At 41.5% G+C, this 24,572-nt stretch overlaps 1 protein-coding gene across 1 annotated transcript in view; it reads right to left on the bottom strand.

The window, feature by feature from the left end:
- reln (reelin) overlaps positions 1-24,572 on the bottom strand; it is a gene marked incomplete at its 5' end in the record, with an annotated part of 132,366 nt that overhangs the window by 48,351 nt on the left and 59,443 nt on the right. The window contains 14 exons of the mRNA XM_079465327.1: positions 3,364-3,597; positions 3,701-3,767; positions 5,486-5,595; positions 5,708-5,836; positions 6,837-7,045; positions 8,231-8,346; positions 8,787-8,938; positions 9,286-9,431; positions 9,753-9,993; positions 10,092-10,188; positions 10,329-10,380; positions 11,043-11,139; positions 17,801-17,879; positions 17,998-18,030. Of these exons, the coding sequence (XP_079321453.1) occupies positions 3,364-3,597; positions 3,701-3,767; positions 5,486-5,595; positions 5,708-5,836; positions 6,837-7,045; positions 8,231-8,346; positions 8,787-8,938; positions 9,286-9,431; positions 9,753-9,993; positions 10,092-10,188; positions 10,329-10,380; positions 11,043-11,139; positions 17,801-17,879; positions 17,998-18,030 (1,762 nt within the window). The remainder of the gene's footprint in view (positions 1-3,363; positions 3,598-3,700; positions 3,768-5,485; positions 5,596-5,707; positions 5,837-6,836; positions 7,046-8,230; positions 8,347-8,786; positions 8,939-9,285; positions 9,432-9,752; positions 9,994-10,091; positions 10,189-10,328; positions 10,381-11,042; positions 11,140-17,800; positions 17,880-17,997; positions 18,031-24,572) is intronic.

Below are 24,572 nucleotides of genomic sequence, written 5' to 3'. Positions count from 1 at the left end.
CATGGTTTATTAAAATAATCCAATTACAGCAGTAATTTCCGATCTCTTTAAATATAAGGGATTTGGCCCACTTACAATGAAAAACCATGAGCTGTGTATGTTCATATGAAAAAACCCCAAAAGTGACCAGCTTTGATAGATGCACGTCAAACATTCTGCAGTAAAGAAGGTCCCCTTTAGACAGCTTCTCTGCCTGAATTTTAGTCTGCAGCTGTTCTGGAAGAATTGAGTGTTAAATATACACCTTTCAGAGATCAAATCTCTGGTCTTGGTGAGTGGATGTGCCACTAACGCCATAGTTTTGGGTTAGCTAGCTTAATTTTGACCCTCTCTGTAAACTAAGCGTTAACCTGCTATACAGCGGCACGTATGCATAAAGCGCTTTTCATGACATTGATTGGCTGCGTAAGTAAATAAGTGTGAGACGCATCATGTCATTGGCAGGACAGTGTTTTATTTGTAGTTACCACTTGTCACTCGCTGACTTGCATTGCAAATTGGTACAGAATACATTTTTATGCATTTATTTACGGATCAGGTAGGATGCATGGATATGCTATGCGTCGGAGATCGTGGGAGCAGTGCGCGATTGCGCAAGCGCGCAGCTTATAGGGAACATTGCATGGCTCTATTCATTACTGATGTGTAATCAGGCCAATGGACCCGAGAAAAATATTTTAAAGTGCTAGTTCCCCTAATTGTAGATAATGATACAGATGCTTAAGAAATGTCTTTTAAAGACACTCTTAACTCCATGGGCGTTAGTCAACATGTGTCAGGACCCACTCACCTTCGTAATCATACTTTAGATTTAATATTGTCTTACGGTATAAATGTGGACGACGTAAAAATCCTTCAGCAGAGCGAAGACATTTCGGATCATTATCTGGTATCATGCTTGCTTCACTACCCAATGGTGGCAAATCAAACTCCTTGTTACAAATATGGTAGAACAATAACTTCAACTACAAAAGGTGCGTTTCTTGATAATTTGCCTGAATTTTCTCAAATCTCTAGCATGAGTAATAACGTTGAAGATCTTGACTTTACCATTGAAAATATAAATGCAACCTTCTCGGAAACGCTAGACATAGTTGCTCCTCTGCGCTTAAAGAAGATTAAAAATGACAGCCCGACACCGTGGAATAATGAACACACTCAGGCTCTAAAGAAAGCGGCACGAAAAATGGAGCGCAACTTTAAGAAAACTAAATTTACATTTACATTTTACATTTATTCATTTGGCAGACGCTTTTATCCAAAGCGACTTACAAGTAGTTTTATACAGTGGCACATTACTGCAGAGCAATCAGGGGTAAGGTGCCTTGCTCAAGGGCCCTTCAGTCATGACCTGCTGGCACTGAGATTAGAACCGGCAACCTTCTGATCACAAGCCCAACGCTCTAACCGTTAGGCCACAGCTGACCCACAGCTGACCTAAATTAGAGGTATTTCGTACTGCCTGGAAGGATAGTATTAAAAAATACAGGAAAGCCCTAAAAACGTCTAGATCCGCCTACCTTTCATCACTAATAGAAGAAAACCAGCATAACCCTAGGTTATTATTTGACACAGTGGCTAAATTAACCAAAAATAAATCGTCAGCGACTTCTGATTCTGTATACCAGCATAGCAGTGATGATTTTATGAATTTTTCACAAGATATTCGAGAAAAAATTATAACTATGCAACCAGAAGTGAAACCCGCTGAACAAACGAGTAACTACAGCGCCTCTAAGAAGAAATTACAATTATTCTCTACCATAGATCACAATGAACTCTCTAAAATCATTAGATCATCTAAATCAACTGCATGCATGCTAGACCCTATACCTACAAATCTACTGAAAGAGATGCTCCCAGAAATTATAGATCCTCTACTTAGCATTATCAACTCATCTCTGACAATAGGACATGTGCCTAAAGCATATAACCTTTCTTATCTAAAGTTCTGGAAAAAGTAGTCTAAACTCAAATATGTTCCTTCCTCCAAAGGAATGAGATTAATGAAGATTTCCAGTCTGGATTTGGAGCACATCACAGTACAGAGACTGCTCTGATTAGAGTTACAAATGATCTGCTTTTGGCGTCTGACCGCGGTTGTATCTCCTTATTGGTGCTGCTAGATCTTAGTGCTGCATTCAACACAATTGACCACAGCATGCTCCTACATAGACTCGAAAATGAAGTCGGTATTAAGGAAATAGTTTTTAAATGGCTTAGATCTTATTTATGCGACCGTTTTCAATATGTAGCAATAAACATTGAGGTGTCACGCAAATCGCAAGTCCAGTACGGTGTACCACAGGGCTCAGTCTTAGGGCCTATGCTCTTCGCATTATACATGCTACCTCTAGGAGAGATAATAAAGCGACACGGAGTAAGCTTTCACTGTTATGCTGATGCTACGCAACTTTATATTTCCTCGAAGCCTCATGACAGTAATTCCATTGAATAGTGGAATGCATAGTCGATATAAAAAAGTGGATAAGTTGCAATTTTTTATTACTGAACTCGGACAAAACTGAATAGTTACTTATCGGACCGAAATCCGCCCTACGTAACAACCAAGAATAATGCTTAACTATTGATGGATGTTCCATAAAACCCTCATCTACAGCAAAGAATCTTGGCTTCATATCCGATAGTACTCTGTCATTTGAGAACCAGGTCGCCAACACCTGTAAAATTGCGTTTTTCCTTCTTAGAAATATATCTAAACTACGTCATATGCTGTCACCATCAGATGCAGAGAAGCTTATACATGCCTTTATGACATCAAGACTAGATTACTGTAATGCACTATTAGGTGGTTGCCCTGCAGGCCTATAACAAAAACTCCAACTGGTCCAAAATGAGGCAGCTCGAGTTCTTACACGTACAAAAAAGTATGAGCATATTAGCCCTGTTCTGTCAACCTTGCCATGGTGTGATGCTGTGATGATAAAGCTGGACGAAGGACGTGGCGACTCTACAAAACTTCAGCCGCTATTAGATTATTAATGATCATTTTAAATAATTGCCTGGCCGGGGGGGCTGCTAGAATTTGATAGTCTTATTTAATTAACACTGCATATAGGAATTTACCGATGTTTGTCGCCTTTCGTAGGGAAAGTGAGGGAGACGGATTGGGATCTGAGGTGGTCATGTCCCCACATCCCTAGTGCTATCTGCACAACTGAGTTAAAATAATATTTAATAGTTTTTAGATCTGTTGGGGCCCCACAACAGAACATATTTCATATGGCTCTCCTTCCTAATCTGAATCATTACTTGTTTATCCCTACTGTAAATTAAATCCTTTACACAGACAAAATGGGGTTCCTAAAATAATAACCCAACCAATGAGATGGGTGTGTGTACCTGGCCTGTGAGCTGTCCAGTGGTGTTGTAATGATGTGTCTTCTACTGTCCCTGTTGAAGACCAAGGCCTTGCCACTGGCTAAGACCCCACAGGCAAAGCTGACCTCTGCCCCTCGCAGCGAAGAGAAGCTGTGATAGGACGACAGTCTCACGCTTGAGAAACTCTCTGACAGAAATGCAGGGAACGTCTGAGAAGCAAGCTCACATGCTGGGCCACTGAATCCTGGGTCACACCTAAAGAAATATCAATGAAACTATATTTTAGAAAATGAGACATTAATTATTATTTGCATTTAAACAGCATTTATCTATCAACGTGAATGAAGGGCTTCCTTACTTGCAGCCTGTGCGTGTACAGTGTCCTCTACCCGAACAGAAACGGAGACAGGACGGCCCGATATAAACTGAAACACGACAATCAAATGTTTTTTTTCCATAACTTCAAGTGATGTTCCATAACTCAATACAAGTAGCTAATTTTAAAAATGTATTAGTAAATACGGCAATGAACATGGACTATGATGAGTAAATGCTATTGAAGTATTGTTCATTGTTAGTTTATAGGGTTAGGGTTTATTTAGATCCTTTTCAAGTTTTTCCCATTTGTCATACAACTCATTTGGGTTGTACTCCTTTGTTGTTGTCACAGTCTGGTCTGTTCACCTGCCTGTTTCTCCTATTTGCTCCACGCCCCCTCTCCAGTCCCTTGTTAGAAATCCCTGCACCATCCCCTCATCACCCAGATACAACAAGAACTTTCTCTGTTTTCCCCAATGTTTTCCTGTCTCTGTTGTGCTAAACCGCTGTATTAGCTAAGTATTTCCTGGTTATTATTCAGTTGGATCTTTATTAAAAGTATTTACCTCCCGTCTGCACTCTGACTGACAGATGACTGGCCCCATAAAGATGGAATATTTTGGCAACTGCTATCCTGAGGCAGTTTCACAGCTCTGCCAAGACAGTCGTCCTCTGAAGAGGTATGTGGACTTCGTAGACATTTGCCATCAGGTGGGTTGGGATGATCGCTCAATTAACAGTTGCTTTTTGATGGGATTGAATGTTGACTTCCATTGGTCTTTGACCCCATGTGTTGCGGGAAAGACCCTTGGTTGAGTTTGTCAGTCTTATCCTTGAGCTGAATGGCTCTTGCTTCAGCCAGAGTGAGGCTATTTAAGATAAGATTGATCGTCATCTGATCCCATCGAAAAACCTGTTGAGCCTCCCAGGTCACGCCAACATCAAGGTGAAGTCCTCCACCAAGCCATGCTGCAGTGATCCCAAGGCACAGTGATGTAAACAAAACCTCCAAGTTGTTTTGCACCTGAGGCTCCAAGATGCTCCGCCCCAAGCTCCATGGCTTCACTGCTCACTAGCCCCATAGCCTTTCTGTTCCCGAGCTCCCCCTGGTGGATTACTTGTGATCCACTTCAAACTCTAATAACAGGTGATCCAACGGAATATCTTCATTATCCCCTCCAGAGTTTTGTCCCGATCCCTCTCCTGAGTTTTCCTCGATCCCTCTCCAGAGTTTTCTCCGATCCCTCTCCAGAGTTTTCTCCGATCCCTCTCCAGAGTTTTCTCTGATCCTTCTCCAGTATTTTTTTCCCTGAGCCAACCTTTGACCTCTGCTATGGTGGCCATCACTGAACCGCCGGTACCTCTCAGACCCCCTGAACTGCCGGCACCTCATAGCCCTCTTGATTCCCTGCGCCACAAGCACCATACTGGAGGCTTCCTGTCCTGTCCCGCATATCCTGCACTGGCCTCCAGCAAACATCAGTGTATATAGGGGATAATCTCCTTTCCTCCACAGGGCAAATGCAATGAAGTTTTGCATTCAATTTTATAACAGTAAACAGTCTTCATTTAACATGTTACCCTCTGTTAAAATCGAGGGAATGAGGGTCTGCCATATAAAGTCTGCCTGTTACTCACTTCAAAATTGCGGCAGGGATACCCCGAGGGGAAGTGCTTTGGGAAGTTTGCGAGTGCTTAAAAGTGAAGGGGAACGCAACCTTCAAATAGACTGCCACTTAGCGGTAAATGTTCGCAAACATCTTTAATAGAAAATTATTATTCTGGCTGGGTAACATCACTACATGAAAGGTAACTGGCTACTTACCATTGTCAATAGCCCACATGTTGTCTGTTCCAGCAGTGGCCTGTCTCCAGCGGAAGCGTGTGCTTTCTGTGAGGGCGGCGTTTGGCAGATGAATTGTGATCCTCGTCCAACTAGAGGCACGCAAACACAGCGAAATTCAAGTTTCGAAGTTCATGTCAGAGGGTTTTACATTTACGAACGTATAAAGTTAGTATAAACACTAAGTATTGCAGAGTGACTGACCCACTGTAGTTCTCTGATGAGTAGATACTGCTGTGTGGGAAATGTGATCCTGCACACAGCTCAGGAAGACACTCGGTATGGAGAAGTGACCAGGAGCGACCATGACTGGTTGAAAACTCAAGGCTGACTCTATAAATACGTTAACAGGGAAGAAGAAGATTTCAAAAACGTTCACGGTTTTATTGCGATTATTGTGTTACTTTGATTAAATTAAGGCTTTTTATGACTGCTAAACCTTTTGATTTTCTTACTGTTCATCTTATGTTCATACCCTTCATTATAGTAAGTGGAGAATATGTATATTGTGTTAAGTGTGCATGCACACTGTTTGTAGGAAGACCTTTAACAACAGACTGGACAGGTTTACCAATCAGAGCAGAGTTTTAGAAAGATAATCTTCCTAAATGTTTTGATAACTTCTAGCACATTTGGAGGCAGTCAAAATGTACATGGTCAAAATGAGTTAAGCTCATCTAAAAATAACCTTCAAATGTACCCAAATAAATTTGTTCTGTGATGTTAGCATGCAACAACGCAGATTTAAATCCATTCATTGTATGTACTCCACTTAGAATTCTTCACTAAACATGACCAATCAAAATTGAAACATGACATCTGTTTTCCATACACTTCACAGATAATAGGAGACCCTCAAATTCTGAATACAACAGTCATGGAGATTACTGCGTGTACAAACATATGCAATGCAATGTAATTTAATGCATTATTTATGCTAATTGTCTTTTTATGTTGTCTTTCTGTTATGCCCTGTTTGCATTATAAGCGTTGTTAACGCAATGCTCTTACCACTGAGCTACAGTAGCAACTGTTGGCAACCAGATGGGGCGAGTCTAGCAATCTGACAAAGTACAGAAACGTTTAACTATATACAAATGAGGAGCGACTTTCAGGAGTGACAGCCAATAGGAGAGAAGATGGGAGATAACGTGATTCTTCTGCTCTCACCAGTAGTGGGAGCAGCCACTAGAGACCTAACCACCAACCCCTGACGCGTTTCAGTGACAAAGTCGCTTGTAATGTAAACAGGACATTATTTAGTTTTTCGGCCCATGGCTCCGAATAGGCCTTTCTGCATATCAGATTCTACTTTCATGTTAACATTGTGCACCTGTTGGCTGGCTGATATGCACCGCATCCCAGGTTGATTGAAAACTGCACCAAGTGTGTGTTTGCACCAGGCAGCACAGGTAGCAGCTGAAGGAAGTCCACAGCCCAAACATGACGGTTAAGCCCACTGTGGCTCTTTTGTTCTAAACAAAATTGAGTAGCCGGAGTCTGTAGCTCTGTGGGTAAGCTAACCGATACAACTGTAGGTGTCTGAAACAGAGAAGCAAAAGATAAAGGTTGTAAGGGTTGAGTGATTGTATACACAATATCCCCTTTCACACAGTAATCCTGGTAAATGGTCATAGAATCACAAGAATGCCTTTACTGATAAAAACAAAGTCTGTCTTTTCACTGGTAAAACAGCATTCGCACATCAATGCCAATATACCTAACACACCTAACTGTCATGATTCTGCCGCATCATGTCATATTTCTCTTGGTTTAGTGGCAGGATCATGACAGAATCTCATGTCTTGTGTGGAGAGAGGCAGTTATGGTCCTTATGGCCTTCCATACACTCTCTCCGGTCTCGTCTCTGTTCCCATCCTCTCGTTTCCTTGTTATTGATTCATGCCCTACACCTGTTCCCCTCTTGATTTGGTCCTTTATTTAATGCCCTTGTGTCTTCTGTCTTGTGCTGGTTCATTGTTGTTTGTGTGGTGAGTTCATGTGTCTTGTTAGTTTAGTTATGTGTAGTTCATGTCAAGAGTTTATTTAAGTCTTGTTTAAGTGTAGTTAGTTTTAGTCCTGTCATGTTATTATTTTCCCCTGTTCTGTTATGTTACCCCCTCGTGGGTTTTTGTTTTATATGTATTATTAAATATCTGTTAACCCCTTACCCGCTGTCTGCACCTGGGTCCTCTGTCTGTCTCTCACCACCAGTGATCGTGACACACAACAGCTAATTTAAAGGCGGAAATGGGATTAACAGGAATATATGGACATGAATACGAATTTTAATAATGGATAGCTATCATGGTGGGATGTTGTTTCTTCTCGTTTCTGCAAAAGGGTTATAGTTTGATTTGAAGTGTTCATTTGTTCATGTACCAGCTACTTAAAAAGCAGTGATGTTTAGATGTATCCATAGACACAGGGTGTGCAGAGGACGTGGGGACTTATACAAGCAATATGAGCAAATACAAGAAAAGTGTTTTTTGGTTTGAACAACTGTGGTGAAGAGATGTGCAAGATACATAAACAGCATGAAGTAAGAACGTTATGATTGGCCAAAAGCAGTACTGATTTAAAGGTAATTTTTAAAAGGTCAGATTAATTGTGAAAGCAGCTATTATTAGGAATACTGAATAGGAAGGAAGGAGGCTGGAGCAAGATGGGCCGAGTTCAGGAATATAACAACTGTTAAACTGTATATGGACTAAAAAGGATCTATACCCTGTAAGCAGAGTATGGAAGTATATCCAAGAGCACATGATCCTTTCTGCCCTCTGACCGTCCATACAGAAGAACATTATTTTTGTTGGATTCTCCAGGGTCGCACCCTTCACCACCTGCAAAAGCATACATACAGATCAAAGACTGAAAAGTTTCCCACCGCATGTAATCTACTTACTTTGCCTGATTTTTGGAAGCAGAATTCTAACACAATCAACAAAAATGTCCGAATATCCTAAAGTACAATTTCACAGTTGATAATGCAACATTGCTTCTTGATTTTAGTACTAGTAATGTTGAAAGCTAAAGTGAATGGAACCTCTGTTCACACCACAGAGTTGGAAAAATGCTAATCTTAAGATTTTATTCTTATCCTAAATGTTTTAATGCCTTCCACTCAGTTCACATAGATGTGCTTATTCATTTATCAAAACAGGAAAATGTAAACAAAAAACATTCAATGAGAGCAGGTCATAAACATGATGCTTTATTTTCTAGTACTGGTTTAGAAGATCAGTGTACACATGCCAGCATGAAGAAAACGTTTCTGACGTACCCATGGTAAAGTGGAATCGCAAGTTGCCGTAGAGAGTGGTGTTAAGATATGGAGTGCACACTTTCCTCTGTCCGTCTCTGAGAAAGACGAGCGCTGAGCCTGATTCAATCTCCCCACATTGAGATCCATACACAGCACCACTAATGTCCCATCTACAGGAGAAACGTTTAAACACACCACAATAACTTCCAAATGAACAAGTAGAGAGTATCGATTACAATATCTGACGTGTATGTGCACCAGACAGACATGTACCCATCCCATCATGCCTTATCAACCAGTTACTTTTGATGTTAACATTTCTGTGACCTTGTTTCCTCAACAGAAGAGTTATCATGAATTTCAGAAAAAACTACCCACAAACGCACGCTCACATCACACATGACAATTTACCATTCATCACTACAGTAGCTAGCAAGACCATGTAATGTATGTTTCTTAAAAAATGCTGAAGAGTTGCTGGCATGAAATGAGGGAGTTTTCAATAGATCTCACTTACCCACTGACTGGACTCTCAAAGTCCTCCTCCCAATAACTGCGCCCTTCCTCTCGGTGGAGGTCCACATCTCGTGTTGAAGCAAAACTATGTTCAAATCCTTCTCCGCCATTAAAGTACAAGGAGTTTCCCTCTGACTGACAAGCATGCTGTTGAACGTTTTGAAAAAATACTTTGTGTGAATTGTGTACAGGTAGTTAAGTTGTGGATGACCTTCATTAAAGTGTCCTCTGATTAAGACTTGATGAGTTGTTAAAGATGAAATGGATCTGTTACAGCTGTAACCTCATCCTGTCACATTATAACTGTATCATTATAACTGATCCCTGTATATAAAATGGTCTCTATGGCTCAACTGCTAAAGCGTTGTGTTACCAGACCAGAATGTGGTGGCTTTGAATTCCGGGGATCACACATACCTAGATACCTAGTATCTAGATTGAATGTTTTGTAATTGATCCTGCTAGTACCTTTACTGTAGCTCCTGGAAAGAAAAGCCAGTTGGCTGTGTCCAGAGGATCCATGTTGTCCTCCAGCAAGGGAGGCCGGTTGGCTGTATTGACAAGCAGTACGTTATCCAGCCCCCAGCAGGACTCATAACCATCAGGCCCAACGGGTAACTCCTGACTCCAGCGCAGATGCATGGCCTCCCCTCTGCAGCCTGGAGGTAAAGGTAAGATATGGACCACTGTGCTGCTGTTAGCGGGAGCCCTGTGTGTGAGCAAGAAAGACATTTGTAAAATGAAGAGAGATAAAGTCTAATGCGATGTCAGCTACAACAAAGTGCCATTAAAGACGCATAAACAAACCTGATCTTCTCCAAAGTGTTCCAGTTATCGGAGTTGTTCAGACCGCACGAGATAATTAAACTGGGGTCTGAGTAACTGTACCGACAGGAACCGGATCCTGGAAAACAAAAACAGGTCAATCAAAAATGTACATTCACCAGTAATCCCAATAAACTCATCAACAATCACCCCAAAAACATATAAACAGTAAACCGATGGCTAAAGAGAAAAAAGTCAGTTTGTGGTGGTCACACTCACCCAAAGCAAACTGCAGCATTGAAGCTGTGCTTGTGTTCAGAGCCACTGTAGTCTAAAAGAGAATGGGAGAAAAATCATGAACTCCTCAATGCCAGTTGTTGAATGTCTGCATTATCGTGTGATTTGTGTTCAGTGTACACTGCATGTGGCTTGCGTTATGATGTCATTCAAACAAAGCATGAAAGAAGTGAATTGTCAAGCTTGTTGCTATTTTTTTTATTCCCAGCTCATCTTTTCAGAAAAAAACATATATACAGTATATACACTGTATAAGACAGACTTTCACAAACAGCTTTTAAAGAACCTGTTTTAATGTATTTAATTATATCATCAACTGTATTATTGATGTGGCACAGTTGAGAAGGTCTGGCACACAGTGTCTAAAACAGGTAACATATTGTTAGTGGTGTCCAGAGTTTAAGTACGTAAATGGAGTGGACTGTAGAGGTCAGAAATTGCTTTAATTGTGTATTGCTTCATTGTCCTTGGCACTATCAGCCCTGGCCCTGAGATTTACTGTTGAACCTGGGCAGGGCACAAAGGCATCAGCCATCTTTTGCCTTATTTTCCATTTGTCTCACATGTCTTTAATGTGTTTTGAGTGGGGAAAGTAAAGGTGAGAATGTTACATGTACTGTAGCAAGTTAAGGTGTTTTAACTTAACTGCACAATGTTTTTATTTTATTTAGGACGCCACTATTCATAAGGCATTACCAGTTCTCTCGGTCCAAAAGGCTCACAAAACATCACAGCTTTTCCATGCATCAGTACACCACACTGCTCTCCAACTTCACAGTTACTGCAGTCTGACCTGTGAGAGAGGGAGACAAAAGAAAAAATATTAACAGGGCCCTCAAACTCACTAGTTTCACTACACATTTACACAACCATTGCCAGGACTCATCAGCCATTATTGTTTTCACCTGTATCTTGTTAACCTGTGTTAGTCTGTCTATTTATAACTCAATCGTTGTGAGGTCCTGTATGTGTTTTGTACTGAATTTCTGAGCGGTCTCTTGCTGGATTACCCGGTTTGAATTTTCTTGACAATGCTGTTTGGACTTGACACTGGACATAACTTGCGCTTATTGTTTGTACATCTACTGTCTTAAATTCTCCAGCAATGACAAGACAGTTTAACTTCCACTGATGAACGAATGTAATCAGTGGCATAGCGTTTGGGTATGCAGGTACATATGGGCCCAGGGGATTGGAGGCCGCATCCAAGTTTTATTTCTGGCTGTACAATACTATAGAAAATGACTAGATGACTGATCTCATATCTGGTCTACCCATGGGCAGATGTTAAGGGGGTCCTTATTCAGATGACACCACTTTTCCAGCAGCTTCAGTGGTGTAGCGAGTAAGCTGTGTGACAAGGACTTCTAATGCTAGATACAGTAGCAATGCAAGATAGAATCCGCTCTTTGAAAAACTACATTTTCACATATGAGATCATATAGGCATTTGTTTTCAACAAATGAAGAAAATATTTGAAAAATGGCAAACAAGTGTTTAATAATAAACTGTATGGTTAGGTTAGGGGTAGTAGAGAGGTCCCCTTCTCTTCACTCTCTCAACGGAGGCAGTCGCATTTTTTTTGTTCCCGTCCTCCCCTTTTTTTTCATGCTGATCTCCTGTCTTGTCTCGTATCATCTATTGAGAGATTCTCTCTGCACTGCTCTACAACTGAAATTATGGATCTGATCAACTGGTCTCTCAACGCTATTGACACGATCTTCTCGACGAGAAGCTTGGGTTCGGGGGAACCTGTCTGCCCTGACGGAACGTTCGCAGCTGGCTACACGATGGACGCCTGGGAGAGAGGGCGGATCGTGTGTCTGGCTCCTCTTTCCGTGGAGGACATTGAAGATATCTACCTATTCGGAACCATGATAACAGGTATTATGCTGATTGGATTAGGCTGTGCCCTTAGTTATCGAGAAATTAAGAAAACGGTAACAGCTCTCAAAAGTCTCACAAGGCTGCCCATTATGATGGAAGTCGTGGGAAGAGCGGTCGGCTCGGAAATGAGACTAATAACCGCAATATGGATTCTATCACAGAGAAGCTCACGACTTTGCAAAGGAAAATTGATGTTGTTGGAGGCCAAAATGGATAAATTGGACAATGAGGGTAGCCGTGGAAATGGAATGCGGTTGCTCGCCCCAAGACAAAACAATCAATCTTATCTTTTTCGACTCCCCCGTATCAGCCTTGGCCAAGGCTGCTGCTAGAATTCAACCCTGAGTGGAGCAGTGCGGAGAGACGCTCTTGCGTCCCTCCTCCATTCTACTGAAACACCTGCACAGACTATCACACAGACTATCAAGGCAAGGCAAGGCAAGGCAAGGCAAGGCAAGTTTATTTGTATAGCACATTTCATACACAATGGTAATTCAAAGTGCTTTACATAGAAGAAATTAAAAATATCCATTTGATAAAACAGTTAAGAAATAAGAAAAATAAAAGTAACCAGTTAAGAATAAAAAAATAAAATAACATAGTTTAGAAGAAATAAGAAAAATAAAAATTAACCAGTTAATAAAATAAAATAAAGTATAGTTTAGATTAGATAATCAATAAAATAAAGTACAGCACAAACAGTCGGACGGTCAGAGGCACAGTGGCACATTAATCAAATGCAAAGTTAAACAGATGTGTTTTGAGTCTGGATTTGAATGTGGCTACTGTGGGAGCACATCTGATCTCTTCTGGAAGCTGGTTCCAGCTGCGGCTCGCATAATAGCTAAATGCAGACTCTCCTTGCTTGGAGAGAACCCTTGGTATTTCTAGCTGATGCGATCCTAATGACCTGAGTGTTCTTTTGGGTCTGTATTCAATGAGCATATCTGCAATGTATTGAGGTCCTAGGCCATTGAACGATTTATATACCAGTAATAAAACTTTAAAATCTATCCTATATGTAACTGGTAGCCAGTGTAAAGACCTGAGGACTGGTGTGATATGATCATATTTTCTGGTTCTGCTCAGAATCCTTGCCGCAGCGTTCTGTATGAGCTGCATCTGTCTTATGGTCTTTTTGGGAAGGCCAGTAAGGAGCCCATTACAATAATCCACCCTGCTGGTGATGAAAGCATGCACTAGTTTCTCTAAGTCTTGACTAGAAACAAAGCATCTAATTCTTGCAATATTTTTCAGATGATAGTATGCTGATTTAGTTATTGCTTTGACATGACTACTGAAGCTAAGGTCTGACTCTAGAGACACACCGAGATTCCTGACTTGATTTTTTGTTGTTTGACCTTTAGAGTGAAGGTACGCGTTCACCTTGAGAACTTCATCTTTATTTCCAAACGCAATGACTTCAGTTTTGTCTTTGTTTAACTGAAGAAAGTTTTGGCACATCCAACTATTTATTTCATCAATGCATTTGAGCAAGGAGTCAATGGGGCTGTAATCGTTAGGCGATAGGGCTAAGTATATCTGTGTGTCGTCTGCATAGCTGTGGTAAGCAATTTGGTTATTTCTCATTATTTGGCTCATTGGGAGCATGTACAGGTTGAATAGGAGAGGCGCAAGAATTGAGCCTTGGGGGACTCCGCATGTCATGGATGTCCACTCAGACTTATGGTCACCTATACTCACATAATAACCTCTTGCTTCTAGGTATGACCTGAACCATTTTAGGACTATCCCAGAAAGCTCCACCCAGTTTTCCAGCCTGTCTATAAGTATGTTGTGATCGACCGTGTCAAATGCAGCACTGAGGTCGAGTAGGACCAGCACGGATAATTTGCCTGAATCAGTACTTAAGCGAATGTCGTTTACTATCTTAATGAGTGCTGTCTCTGTGCTGTGATGTGGGCGGAACCCAGATTGAAAATTGTCAAAGTATCCGTTTGAGCTTAAGAATTTGTTCAGCTGGTTGAAGACAACTTTTTCAATGATCTTACCTATGAAGGGAAGATTTGAGATCGGTCTATAGTTGTTTAATATGGTCTTATCCAGATTGCTCTTTTTCAGGAGGGGTTTGACAACAGCAGTTTTCAGGGAGTTTGGGAAACTTCCAGAGAGAAGTGAGGCATTTACCACATCTAGGAGATCTGCTTCTAAACAGTTTAACACACTTTTGAAAAAAGATGTGGGAAGTGCGTCAAGGGCGCAGGTTGATGTTTTAAGGTGTTGAACGGTTTCTTCCAAATTTTTGCTATCAATTTCTTCAAAATCAGACATTGTAACTACTTTCTCAGGTTGTGGTGTGATCTGCCTGACCCATGCGCTACTCAAGGATGTGCTGATCACCTTTCTAATATTATTGATTTTATCAGAGAAGAAAGAAGCAAACTCACTGCACTTGCTTTCTGAGAGCATTTCACTGGGAATCTGGCTTGGGGGGTTTGTCAGTCTGTCTACAGTAGCGAAAAGAGTCCTGGTGTTGTTTAAGTTGCTATTTATAATATTTGAGAAGAAAGTCTGCCTAGCTTTGCCTAGTTCCATATTGAAAGCATGGATGGTGTCTTTGTAGATGTTATAATGGACTACAAGTTTTGTCTTCCGCCACAAGCGCTCTGCTTTTCTGCATTGTCTTTTCATATTTTGCACCGCTGTTGAGTTTCTCCAAGGTGCTTTTTGTCTACCACTCTTCCTGATTTTCACAGGGGCAATATCATCAATTACTCTTTTAACCTTTGAGTTAAAAGAATCAAGGAGAGAATCAACAGAGTCAGCAGATATGCTTGGTGTTAAGGATATGGCCTTCATAAATAGTACACTAGTGTTCTCATTTAAGCATCTCTTCTTGACAGACACAGATCTAACTTCAATGGCAGGGGAGATCAATATATCAAAGAAAATACAGAAATTATCAGATAGTGCTACATCCTTAATAACAATAGATGAAATGTTTAGACCCTTACTGATAAGTAAATCTAGAGTGTGTCCACGATTGTGTGTGGGTCCATGTACATGCTGAGTCAGGTCAAATGTTTTTAAAACAGTTTTGATTTCTTTTGCCATATTGTTTTCTGCATTATCTACGTGAATGTTAAAATCTCCGGCAATAGAGAAACAGTCAAACTCTGAGGAAATTGTTGATAACAGTTCTGTAAAGTCCTCAGCAAAGGATGAAGAGTATTTAGGAGGCCTGTAAATAGTGATTAGTAAAATGCGAGGAGCACCTTTTAACACAATACCCAGATATTCAAAAGACGTGTAATTTCCAAATGATATTTGCTTACATTGATAGACATCTTTAAAAAGAGCAGCTACTCCCCCACCTCTCCTAACTGATCTGCAGACACTTATAAAAGTAAAGTTAGGAGGGGATGCTTCATTTAGGACTGTTGCACTGCAGCTGTCTTCTAGCCAGGTTTCATTTAGAAACACAAAATCCAGGTTGTATGTGGTTATTAAGTCGTTGACTAGAAGTGATTTGTTTTTAAGTGAGCAGATGTTTAAAAGTGCTAACTTAACGGTCTTGCTTTTTGCCCCCATAGCAATCTTGGTTTGACGTGCAATTGGCACCAGATTCGTCTGGTTTGATCTACGACTATTGAAGGCTTTAGACTTTCTGTCGTGTGATAGCACAGCAATAGAAAAAGATACAGGCACACTAGATTCCCGCTTGTTCTGTAAACATTTGATAAAGTTACTGTTATCATAGCGGGGACCCGACACATATCACTTAGAGCTGGTATTAGTTGTTTTTGGTTGACCTCGAGGAGATGGAGGAGGGTGTGGGCCCTGGCGTTGTGGTAGAGGCCGAAGAGCTCTCACAGGAGGAGGGTGAAGGCGAGCTGGGCCTGCAGGCTTTGGTGGCCGTGGGGCTTGTCGTTTTTTGGTTGATATTTGGGGGCTTCCAGCAAGTTTGGTTCCAGCATACACCAGTTTTTCCATTTTCTCTGAGAAGCACAGAAGTGGAGATGCTGGGGAGAGAGATAACGTGTCTGGTGAGAGGGGCTGTGTCTCTGGTGTTATCGGAGGCTGTGATACGCTGTCCTGTTTTCCGTGGTTGTTTTCCAGGAAGTCGTCCTTGGGTGCTGAATCTTGGAGCAGGTCTAATATGTCACAGTCTGTCTGTGTTGAGCTCGGTGGGCAGGGCTCAGCTGAGATGGTGTCCATGAACTGAGTGGTGTTATCATTGTGTGACGTGTCAGCCGCATGTCCAACCAGGTGCTGAGGTGAAGACATGTGGTCATTCACACTGTGTTCGGGTGTGTGTGTGGCATTCTGGTTGAGTGGATTGGTAGAAGGATGACTGAGGGAGAAGAAGATATTGTCCTTAAGCACTCTTGAACCCAGTTTATTTGGCTGGTGGCCATTTTGTTGAAACAGTTGCCGCTGACTCCAGAAAATATTGAAGTTGTCAATGAAGTTCACTCCTTTTATATTGCAGGTTTTTTGCAGCCATGTATTAAGCCCAAGCAAACGTGAAAACCTGTTTGTTCCTCTTGCTGGAAGTGGTCCACTGATGAATGTTTGAACATTCAGTCTTTTTAGTGTTTCAAAGAGTTCATTGAAATCCTTCTTAAGAAGTTCTGACTGTTCTTTATGAATATCATTTTTCCCCACATGAATGATGAGTCGATTTACAGTCTTATGTTTCATCATAATGTTCTGAAGTTCCCTGTTTACATCAGTAGTTGTTGCTTGTGGAAGGCAGCACGTAGTTGTATCCCTGCTACTAATGTTTCTGATTATGGAGTCACCCACTATCAGAGTCCTGGGCTCAGCTGCGCTTTGAGCTGAGTGCCGCTGTCTGTTCGACCTTGAGCGCCTGGTAAAATCAGAGTTAGCTGCTGGCTGATTTAGTCTGTGTTCGGACACATTCATCAAATTTGGGGATTCCTCATTGAATAATACTTCAAATCTGTTCTCAAGATTTATAGGCGGTGTTCTGAGACCAGTGTTTGCAATCCTTGTAGCTGTATTTGGGGTAGAGGATGCTGCTGCGGCAATATGTGATACTCGTGACAGTCTGATGTCTCGAGTGCCTTTAGGTCTCGCTCCCTGTTTATGCCATCTATTTGTAAGTCGATCGGCTTGTTTCTCTACACTCAGAAAGGCCGGTCGAGGAGTACTAGATTTATGGGACTCACCGGCTGTGTGCTGAGGGCGTCCATGACGGAGCTCTGATTTCTGTTCCGTCTGGTTTGGTGGTCCCACAAGTAACTTTGTTTCAAGAACTGCAATCCTTTGTAAAAGTTTGTGGCAGTTTATGCAGCAAGTAGATTCCAGAGAAGGCATTTTCTCTTATCCTTATGAGTGTATTTGAGTGCATGTCAACATATGAATGACTGAAGCATTTATATAGAGCTTTATTGTGTATTGTTGTACACCTAAAGCACTTTCATATGGGGGGGATCTCTAAATAACAAACCTGAGTAAACAATCAATGTCGAGTAATGCGCAACGCAGCCCTGAACAAATGGAGGGGGCCCGTTAAAGGTTTTTGCATATGGGCCTGGACATGACTTGCTACGTCACTGAATGTAATGTATATTACTCACCAGATATTTAGATTCAGCTCTTCTGGTGTGTTGTACTCGAAATCATCACGGAGAACAACATGATCGCCATGAACCACAGCTTCAGCCAACAGAAACAGACACATTTCAAATAAGAACAGATAAATGCTACTCCAGAGTGGGATTGATGAGTGAAGGTATTATATTTTGGTAAGAGTTCTGTAGATGGTTTGACTCACCCAGACTGGGCCGCATTGGAGACTCAGTGGGAGCTGAAACATAGAAGTTACACATTACTGCACAGCAGCCACATCAACACTAATACATGAGACAAAGAGACACTTTCACAGAAAGTGTAAGGTGTCTGTGTTTTGTTCCAGTTGAATGTGATTTATTCAAATATATATGAAGTTTGTAGTCATGTTGGCCTTCGTAGTCTTTTGTGTAGCCCTGTCCAGGGGTTCTGTGTTTTTTCTCTTTACACCCTGGTCACAATTATTGGCACCCTTAGAAATTTCTATGAGTAAAATATCTCCAGCGTGTATTCCCATTGATATTCGCATTTTCTTAGCACACCAAGGTGACCAGAAACATTATGATGTCCAGTTATCATGATTTGTTGCACAGGAGAATAAATATAAATAAGCTCAACCCCTTAAACATTCATCACTATGAGTAAAACAAAAGAATATAGATCTGATGTGCAATACAGTTCTGTTGAGCTACACAAAATATAAAATGGCTTTTAGGAAATGGTTAAAACAATATAAAATCTCATTTCCAACATCAGGGCAATGATCAAGAAGTTTTGAAGGACAAAAGATGTTGAAAATCATCTGTAAACAGGACGTGTGTCTATATTGTGTCAATGCACAGCGAGGAGAAGAATCTGAGCGGCCAAATACTCTTCAGAGAGCACAGATGGAGAATTGCAGTAATCAGTTGAGTTTAATCAGAAAGCATTTCATAATAATAAAGGAAACTGAACTTCCATCAACACAAGTAGTTTGGGACACTGTTCAAGAAACAAATCTTCTGCTTTCATGCAAAAACAAACTCCACCATATTAATCTGCCATACCTAACTTCAGACAGGACTGGGGTCTATGGCCGTATGAGATAACACAAGACAGGTTTGGTGGCTCAATGTCCACAGTTAAATATCTTCTTTGCTCATATTTACCAAGGGTGCCAATATTAGTGGAGGGCACTGTATATATACAGTTTATTTTCCAAAAAGAGATAAATCCGTTTTTAAAATTGTTAAAAAATCATGTTTTTTAATATGTTATTGTGGTGATCCACAAGTAGGGAAAATAGACATTCACCAAGGGACAGTTCCTTTAAGGGGGTGTGTTTTGTGTTTGATAGAAGTTCCGGTTATACCGGTGTGTAGGAGTATACTCTGACTTGCTGTTCGTTATTTATTGTTTTAAGTGGAGAGTAAAGTTGACTCGACGCATCTCCGTCTCTTGTCTCCTTATTTATCGCACTGTACAATTGGTGACCCCGAAGCGAGTTGGATACAGCGGAATTATGTCCCACAATGACGGCAGTGAAAACACTGCGGTTAGCGGCTAAGCTAATGGCGGTGTTATCTATGATACCACCATCAAATTACCGGACTTTTGGCAACAAAACCGACGGCCGTGGTTTCAGCAAATCGAAGCTGAGTTTCAAGGCCACAGTTCCAGCTGAGAGGAATAACACAGGACGTGACGATGTATTTCGGTGGGGGCGCTATGTCTAAACACTTCTTTGTTGCCTATGTTTTTATAATTGCTTCCAATGTTTCCTCATCTGTAAATCGCTTTGGATAAAAGCGTCTGCCAAATGACTAAATGTAAAAATGTAAATGTACCATGGAGCATCTCCGCATCGTGCGCCGCTCCAACAGCCCGTGGGCCTCCCCCCTACACATGGTGACCAGGACTGATGGCGATTTCCGTCGCCTGAACAATGCCACCACCCCGAACGGTACCCGGTGCCACACATACAGGATTTCTTTGCCCACTTAGCCGGTGCCACTATCTTTTCGAAGGTTGACCTGGTGCGTGGTTACCATCAGGTGCCAGTCCACACGCAGGATGTCCCCAAGACAGTGGTCATCACCCCCTTTGGCCTTTTCGAATTCCTCCGGATGCCTTTCGGCCTTAAGGATGCAGCGCAGACGTTTCAGCGCCTCATGGACTCTGTGCTGCGGGATATGCCGTTCCTATTTGTTTACCTGGACGACATTCTAGTGGCAAGCGCGTCCGTGGACGACGACCGGGCACATCTTTGGCAGCTGTTCTGCCGGCTCGAGGAGCATGGTCTCATCATCCACCCAGCCAAGTGTGAGTTTGGCCGGTCCTCCATCGCCTTTCTCGGCCACCACGTCATCCCGCAGTGGGCTGTTCCTCTCCCTGCCAAGGTGGAAGTCATCGCCAGTTTTTTCAAGCTCACGCACAGTGAAGTCCCTGCAGGAGTTCCTGGGTATGGTGAACTTCTACAACCGTTTCCTCCCCCATACGGCCCAACTTATTCGACCCTTGTACGACGCCTTGTGGGGCGGGAGGCCTGCGGATGTGTTGGCTTGGTCCCCAGAGATGACGGAAGCTTTTAATGCTGCCAAAACCGCGCTGGCCAACGCTGCTCTGCTGGCGCATCCGTCTCTGACTGCCCCAGTTGCCCGTCCACTAGGGCCTTTACTACGCTGCCATGGCTGAGGACCAGATCGCGGACTCGGAGGTGCAAGCCTACAGGACGACCCCTACAGCGCTGCTCCTGGAAGATGTGGTTTTTCACACGGCCAACACTACACTCCTCTGCGACGTCTCTTCTGGCCAACCGCGCCCTATGGTACCTGCTGGCTGGAAGCGTAAGGTTTTAGACGCCATCCTTGGTCTCTCCCACCCGGGGTTGAAGGCCTCTACTAGGCTGGTGGGGGCTAAGTTCGTTTGGCCGGGCCTGCAGAGGGATGTCAGGACCTGGGCTGCTGCCTGTGTGGTGTGCCAGCACGCAAAGGTGACTCGTCATACCAAGGCCTCCTTGGCGCACTTCAAAGTGCCAGAGAGACGTTTTGATCATGTGAATGTGGACCTGGTGGTCCCACTTTCCCCCTCCCGTGGTTACACCTACCTCCTCACCATGGTGGACAGGACCAACAAGTGGCCTGAAGTGGTTCCCCTGTCCTCCACTACATCAGCTGACGTGGCTCAGGCGTTCGTTATGGCTTGGGTGGCCCGTTTCAGCACACCGTCCAACCTCTCCTCGGATCGAGGTCCACAGTTTACATTGGAGCTTTGGACGGCGGTCGCTGAGGTCCTGGGGGTAAAAGTCCGCCGTACCACAGCTTATAACTCACAGAGCAACGACCTTTGTAAGCGGTTTCATCGTTATAAGGGCCAGCCTTACGGGTTGCGACTGGGCTGACCGCCTCCCATGGGTGATGCTTGACCTTCGCTCCGCCCCCAAGGAAGATCTTCAAGCCTCAACAGCCGAGCTGGTTTATGGTACTGTTTTGTACTTTACATAGGGCCTTTTGTGCATCTCCGTCTCTTGTCTCCTTATTTATCGCACTCCACAATATCATGATTTGTGATGTTTTTCTAGCTTAAAACTGGAGACCATAACAATATTAATAAAAACTTTTCATTATCCTTATTTATTTTATAAAAAAAGTGTTGCCTCAAGCCAACATTGTACCACAATAATTGTTTTGGTTACAAGAATTCTTCCAAATATCTTTCTCTGTGTTCATCAGAACAAAGGAATTTATACAGAATGTATATACACATTTTTATGCAGAATAAAGAAATAAATGTAATGAAACATTAATTCCGTTAACAAGATACACGAACAAACACATTCAAAACTAGATAAATATATTTATCATATTTAATATCAGGCAGCTTTGTACAATAATGGAACAAAAGTAAACTTAATTTAATCGTTTTGATTATCTTCTATTAATGTACTTATGGATTTGGAATATCATCCTAACTTTCAGCAACTGGCAGTGCTACCTGTGATTATACCCTTAAAAGGGGCCAGGGGAAAAATGTATTAATCACCTGCATTCAATTATTATATGTGCAGATATTGTGAATTGCTATCATTATAAATGTATAACAAAACCCTGCAAGATAATTCGAATTTAAAAAGATGATATTAGTTCATTCATACTCTATACAAATACAATGTAATTATATCTAATTTAAGTGTCTTTGGTATGTTTATGATCACTTAATGATGCACATTAAGTTTTTTGTAATTTTCCATTTGAAGTTTGAGAACTTCTTTGCTTCCCAATAAAGGTGGCTCAGCTTATTTGTATCCATTTATTTTATCGGAAACCAGTGAAAATGCACTTTTCATTGGGGAAATAACAGGGCCGTCTAACATGTACACCAGTATTCATGTGCTGAATATACAGCTTACTTTTTGTAAATAAAAATGAATAAACATTCCAATCAAACAAGAATCTACCGTCAACTTTGCATCAATTTCCTATGTCATGTTTCTCACTCGCATGTTTAACTCGTAAACTGAGAGCTTAAAGAAAATCCTGAATTTCCCACTGCTGAGAATTACTTAGTAACACCTGCCTTAATTTATATAATGTTTTTGATGCTACATAAACAAGGAACTAGAGAACTTCAGATTTCATTGAGTCATGTGTATTACACCACAAATCAACATACATTCAGCAGCTCTCAATGTACATAGTCACTCAGTGGTAGGGGGAATATCAAACTTTTGGATTTTTGGAGTATTGTCTTTGATACAGTACGTTGGTGCCTTGTTGATGAAGTCACAGCTGAGTTTCCCAGTAACTGGCAGTAACGGAACGGTGGTTTGAGAATGGACCATAAAAACCAAAAAGATGTTGTGGAAAAACGAAGACCGTTAATCCCCTTTTGGTCAAGGACCTATCAATAGCTGAGCTTCCAGCTGAGGCCTGCCCGTTGAACCCTCTGCAGCAAACAGACAAATAAACTTAGTACCCCTATTAACCCATTTACTCCTCCCATATTTACATAAACATTACCCGACATCCTACATACAAATAAAGTACTAACAAGGGTACTTACATTTGAGTTAAGAACCTCAGGTTCCTCAAATGTGGTTAACACATACTTCCTACTCCTGGCTTCTTCTCCTATTCTTTTATACTAATAGGCAGCTCATTGCAGCTAAACTGTTACAACTTAATGTAGTGGACTAGATTGTGTAATTGATTAATCTTGTCTTATTGAGTTTAACGCAGAGTTGTTGCTTTGTTTACTACCGCCGTGTCATATGCTGAAATCCCTCATGTGACATTATCTCCTCTGAGTCACATGCTGTAACTGTCTTCCATCCTCTTAAAACTCATGTTGTAGTTATCTATCGTCCCCCCCATCAGCTTGGACATTTCTTCTGTCATCCTTCCCTGAGGATTTTACTCCTCTGGTGGTACTTGGAGACTTCAACATCCACCTTGAAAAACCACAGGCAGCCGACTTCAACACCTGACTGCATCGTTTGACCTCAAGCGAGTTCCCACTTTAGCAAGCCTTAAGTCTGGTAATCACTTTTGGTAATCAACTAGATCTCCTCTACACACGCTACTGCTCCACTCATCACCTCCAGGTCATCCTGCTGCACAAGTCGGGTAATTTCCTCATCACTCTTGATCTTTTCACTGAGGTACTTGCACTCTTGACGCAGCATCTCTCCAGTCAGCAGAAAGAGTGGGCCTTACCTGTGACGGCTGGACCTCCAGGGCGACTGACTCGTATGTCACCATAACATGTCACTATATCGGAAGCGACTGGACACTCGCTGTCATACTCTCTGAAAACCCACTAATCTGGTGGAAGATGCATGCAGAACAACACAACAAGCAAATAGGTATCTCTTTTTTCAAGTTTTCTCAACTGCTGGTGATATTATCACAGCACAAAGAAGCTGCCTTAGGCAGACCATGTTGATCAGCTACTTTTTTTGCAGAAAAATCTGGCAATCAAAAAATGAGTTAGTGCTAGTAAAGAACTTTTTGTTTTTTGGACAGTTACTATGTTTAATATGTCCAGAAAACGGTTTTATGGGCCTGTTTTGAATGTTACAATGAATCTGTTTTATTTTGTTATGAATTTAACTTTTAAAATAAAAAGTTAAAATCTGAATGTTGGTTACTTGTTTGGTTACCCAAAGTAAAAATAAAAAGTAATTCCTAACATGATTGTATGGGCTCTACTGTCAATGTGTATGTGTATTTAACTAATGTAAGAGAGTAAGAGTTTCAGTTACCAGCAAATATACTTAAATTTGGATTCCATGCCTGCACAACTAGCATTTTCATCTATGTAATGATAACTAATCGATATTGTATCGAATCGAAATCGAATCGAATTGAAACCATAACATAAGAATCGAATCGCCAATTTGGTCGCAAAACCCAGCCCTATTTATACACATCCCCTTCTGAAACCTTGTATCTCCATATTTTGTGATTTTTGGCAGTTAATCATTTATTTTAGTCACCCTTTATGTTTGTCACTTGGTTCTGCAAATGTCTAATCAACAAAAAGTATTAAAAAGTGCTTTTCAACATTGTCCTTTTTAAATGATTATATACTGTTTTGTCAGTGTTTTTTGCATTTCCTGAGAAACTAAATATTGAGTTTGTTTCCACTGGCTTACACACTGGGAGACTACTGATATTGCTACTTGTGATTCATAATCATAAACATCTTACATTTAGCTCTAAGGAGAATTAATTTTAGTTTGTTTTCTAATCTTTTATTTCTCCTTTTCAAAAAGGGAGAGTCAAAAATGAAGTTAACAAG

This window comes from Barbatula barbatula, assembly GCF_947034865.1.
Source record: "Barbatula barbatula genome assembly, chromosome: 10".
Classification (NCBI taxonomy): Eukaryota; Metazoa; Chordata; class Actinopteri; order Cypriniformes; family Nemacheilidae; genus Barbatula; species Barbatula barbatula.
The sequence above is the reverse complement of the archived record's forward strand: the minus strand, read 5'-3'. Positions and strand labels throughout refer to the sequence as shown.